The sequence below is a fragment of the Tupaia chinensis genome, unplaced genomic scaffold (assembly GCF_000334495.1).
Source record: "Tupaia chinensis unplaced genomic scaffold, TupChi_1.0 Scaffold143624_1, whole genome shotgun sequence".
NCBI classification, from domain to species: Eukaryota; Metazoa; Chordata; class Mammalia; order Scandentia; family Tupaiidae; genus Tupaia; species Tupaia belangeri.
In genome coordinates this window covers 1,057,886-1,062,226 of record NW_006203472.1, presented here as the reverse complement: position 1 = coordinate 1,062,226, position 4,341 = coordinate 1,057,886, and the positions used below count along the sequence as shown (strand labels likewise).

Genomic DNA, 4,341 nt, shown 5'->3' with positions numbered 1-4,341 from the left:
AGGGGAGAAGGAGGGGAGCCCGCCAGTGGACAGAGTAAGGGCGGGCTCAGGCCGTGCAAGCGGGTGTCTCCAGGCCTGCTCTGCGCCGCACAAACTTGTCTCCCAGGATTTTTCCACACGAAACACGTCTTCCAGGGAAGCAACCGGTCTGATGAGCTGGGCGCGGGCGTTCCCACCCCGCCCTCCCTGGCCCCCACAGTCCTGCCCGCAGAGCCGGGCCCGGGATGGAGCCCAGGACACCTCGGCCGACAGCAGTGGCCTCTGGGACGAGCCAGAGGGCCTGCAGGACCCAGACGACCAGCAGGGTAGGTCTCCCAACTCTGCCCCACCACCCCACCGCCTAACCCCAGGCTTCTCCTTGACCTTCTCTGGGACCTTCTCCTCCCCCTTTAGCCCCCACGTGGACCTTTGACCCTGCCCACTACCTGCCTGCTCCCCACCCCTCCCCACTATTTCTCCCATAATGCTGCCTCTTGACCCTGAGCCCCCAACACCCCTAAGCCTCAGCCCCCCTCTCCAGCAACCACCCCGATTAAGGCAAATGCCCTAGGGACCAGGGCAGGGTGGGGGCCCTGCAGGGAGGTGAGGGGTGGGAAGAGCCAGGCAGGGTCTGGGCCGAGGAGAGGAGTCAGGGTGGGAAGCCCAGGGGGCAGTTAAGGCTGCGCAGCTCCCCCTGCTCAGGGCCCCCTCAGTCAGCCGGGTCCTGTCTTGGACACCAGGCCTCACAGAGGGGGCCTCAGAGTGTGCTGGCACGCTCCAGAGACCTTCCGGGGATAAAGCCGCTTAGCTTGGGTTTCCCTGTCCGGGACACCCAGCGCCTGCCCACCCTCAGCACCCTCAGCACCCTAAGCACCCTCAGCCGGGCAGGCACAGACTTGAGTCCAGGCCCCTCTGAGTCAGCCCCCTGGGGCAGCCCCGCCTGCCCCCGCACCAGCCCGCCGTGGTGCCCTGACTCATATGCTGGGAACGGGCCTCCCACCCCACGGCCTGGGGGGCAGGCGCCGGGGAAGGGTGCCAGGGTCCCAGGAGCCAGAGAGGGCCAAGCCAGCCCTTTTGAAGCCTCTGCAGAGGTGCTGGGAGGAGGGCGCTGGGAGCTGTTCCAGGCCTGTAGGGCCCTGGAGCTCCAGCCTGCAGTCCTTTGTCCTCAGCTCCCTCCCAGAGCGCTGGCCCCTGGCACCACACCTGCCTCTGATACCAACCCCACCAGGGCTGGGTCGCCTCAGAGGCCGCTTGGTCCTAGGAGCTACCTAGCGCCCCCAGCCCACCGGGGGTCAGGAGGCAGGCCATCTTCTCCCTCGCGGGCTCTCAGCCCGCCCTTAACGCTCCAGTACACCCCACTCACACCAAGAGCTCACAACAGGAGGGTCAAGACCCCTGTGGCCTTGTCCTGGGACAGGGCCAGGAGGCAGGGAGGCTCTGAGACCCCAGGCCACGCCGGGCCCGTGCTTCCGGCAGATTCCACCTTAAGCAGACGGCAGCCCCTCCCTCCCACCTGGCCCAGGTGTCCCCGCCCCCAGCTGAGTTCTGGGCTGGGCAGGCTCCTGTCTCCTGGCCGGCTCTGGGCGCGGCCAGCGGGGAGGGGACTTCTCCGGGGACAGGGCCTCAAGGGACAAGACGGTGAAGACAGTTCAGGCTGGAGGCTACCGCCGGAGAGGTCCAGGCCAGACGGGCCCGGCCAGGCACGCCGGCCGCCATGCAGGACGGTAACTTCCTGCTGTCGGCCCTGCAGCCTGAGGCTGGCGTGTGCTCCCTCGCACTGCCCTCGGACCTGCAGCTGGACCGCCGGGGCGCTGAGGGGCCGGAGGCCGAGCGGCTACGGGCAGCCCGAGTCCAGGAGCAGGTTCGTGCCCGCCTCCTGCAGCTGGGCCAGCAGCCACGGCACAATGGAGCCGTTGAGGCGGAAGGCACGGCCCCGGTGGCCAGAGGTAGGCTAAGCCGCCCGGGGGGCACCAGGTGGGGAAGAGGAGGCAGGGGGGATGGCAGTGGCAGAGGTGGCCGCGGGGGGCGTGGTGCGAGGGGCAGAGGCCGCAGAGGCCGGGCTCTGGGGTTCAGCTCCCTGACTCACTGAGGCCCTGCACTGAGTCACCGCCCCGCCCCAACGAGCGTGGGGAGACGCCATGGGTGGGGCGTCCCACCCCAGCAGGGACCCCTGGGTCCCTGGGACAAGGCTGGCTGGGCCTCACCTGCCCCCTGGGCCTTGAGCCCTCCCTGTGGGAGACAGAGCACAGGCCAGGCCCATCCGTTGGTAAACCCGGAACACGCACCTGCTTGGCCCCATGGAACACAAGCTCACACAGCACAGACCCTCGGGCTCCAGAGGCCTTACCACCAGCCCCTTAGTCCCCAAACGAGCACAACAGAAATGGGCGAGAGGTGTCTGGGAAACCCTGAACAAGAGCCAGGGCCTGTCTGGACCAGGGACTCCCTGTGGAATTGCTGGAGGCAGGCGTGCCAGAGTGCCCCAGATACTCGGTGAGAACAGCAGGTTGGGGTGCTCCTCGTGCCGGCCAGGCCCTGAATGCTGGCCCTGCTGGGGGAGCGTGCTAGAGGATCACGCTGACGGGAGCGCAGGGCGGTCATTCTAGAAATGCCATTTCCTCCCCTGCCAGGGACAGCAACAGGGATTCAGGCTAGACAGTGAGACGGACTTCCCACAACCTCAGGGCCCAGACCTCTGTCCACACTGGCCCATGTGACATTTAGAGGGACCTTTCCCAGGACTGGCCTCCAGGCACCAGCCAGGGGGAGAGGGGTCAGCCATCAGAGACCTGGATGCAGGGTCCTCCCTGGGCCTCAGCCTTGCTGGTGACCAGGGGTCATGGGTGGAGGAGGATGCAGGGAGGGGTTAATTACCGCTTTGACCCCCCTGCCAATTAGGGGAGGATTATAATTTGGGCGTGGAGTAAGGTCCCCAGGCTGGGTCTTACTAGCGTCAAAGGGTTAATAGCCCCTGCCCAGAAGCCCCATTAACCAGGGTGGGTCTGGGCAGCATGCTGGGTGGGGAGTCCCCTATTCCATCTGGCTCCACCCCCTGCCCTGCACCCTCACCTGGAGCCTCTTTAACCAAGTTGTTCTGCGCAGGCCTCCAGCCCGAGGGCCCTTCCTATGAGCAGGGACCCTGGTGGAGGCCAGACCCTCCCCGGTCCCTGCCTCGGCATCACCCGGTCACCACTGCACCCCAGGCCGCCCCTGCTTTGTCTTGGATTCAGCCCTTACCCAGTGGATCTTGGATGGTCTATTTTCTAGCTGCCTGCCCCCCACCAGCTACACCCCAACTTTCTGCCCCCTGTGCACCCGCCCACGCACCCACCCAAGTGCCCATTGGCCTTCCTCCCATGGCCCTCCCTCCCATGGCCCTCACTGCCCCTTCCCTCCGTCCCTTCATTCTCTCAAACAGCCAATCAGCCTTCCCTGTCTCCTCCCACCCGTCTCTCCACCCTCCTGCCCCCCGCCATCCACCCACCCGCCTCTCTGTCCACTCACTGTGGAGTCGGGCTGATGTTGTGGCTCTCGGCTTACGTGTGGCTTCATGGGGCAGGTGTGGTCCCTGCCTCAGGCTCTGCCAGGTGGGAGAGGGCACTGCCCAGCAGGGCAGACTGGTCGAGGGAGATTACGTGTCCTAAGCCGGGGCAGTGCCACTCCCCCGTGACTGCAGTACACATGGGGTCTGGGCACAGGGGAACTCTGAGGAGGTCAGTGTGTGCTGGGGCAGGCCGAGCTGGCTTCCTGGAGGAGGCGGCCAGGTCAGTGGGTGAGCGCATCTGTTCTCCTGCGGCAGAAGGGGCAGTTGGAGGTGGGACAGTGGGGACTGGACCACCAGGGCTAATGCTGGGTGAGAGACGAGGCTATGGCAGGGACGGGGACATGGCCTCCCTGCCCTGGGGTCACAGAGGGATGCCTGGCAGAGGGGAGGCGGGATGCAGTACATAGCCGTCTCTCCACAGGCACGTCCAGAGCGCAGTACCACACCCTGCAGTCTGGCTTCAGCTCCCGCTCCCAGGGCCTGAGCGGGGACAAGACCTCGGTGAGTGATGGGAGCCATCTGAGTGGGGACAGTGAGCTCTGCCATCCAGACGAAGCAGGGGGCTCCACGGTGAGGCTCCAGGCACCCCCTTACTGCTCTCCTCCTGCCCGCAGACCTTCCGGCCCATCGCCAAGCCAGCCTATAGTCCAGGCTCCTGGTCCTCCCGCTCAGCTGTGGACCTGAGCGGCAACCGGAGGCTCAGCTCCGCCCCCAACGGCGGCAGTGCCTTTGGGGCTGTGGGGTACGAGGGCGCCCAGCCCAGCCCCGCCATGCCCGCCCGGCCCATGTCCTTCCACGAGCGGGGCGGGGCGGGCTGG

General features: G+C 66.7%; 1 protein-coding gene across 1 annotated transcript in view; it reads left to right on the top strand.

The window, feature by feature from the left end:
• The first annotated feature begins 1,530 nt into the window (after nucleotides 1-1,530).
• The window catches only part of LOC102475889 (plakophilin-3), a 10,423-nt gene continuing 7,612 nt past the window's right edge, over nucleotides 1,531-4,341 (top strand). Inside the window, exons 1-3 of the mRNA XM_027766687.1 lie at nucleotides 1,531-1,925; nucleotides 3,945-4,024; nucleotides 4,138-4,334. Of these exons, the coding sequence (XP_027622488.1) occupies nucleotides 1,694-1,925; nucleotides 3,945-4,024; nucleotides 4,138-4,334 (509 nt within the window). The 5' untranslated portion in view covers nucleotides 1,531-1,693. The remainder of the gene's footprint in view (nucleotides 1,926-3,944; nucleotides 4,025-4,137; nucleotides 4,335-4,341) is intronic.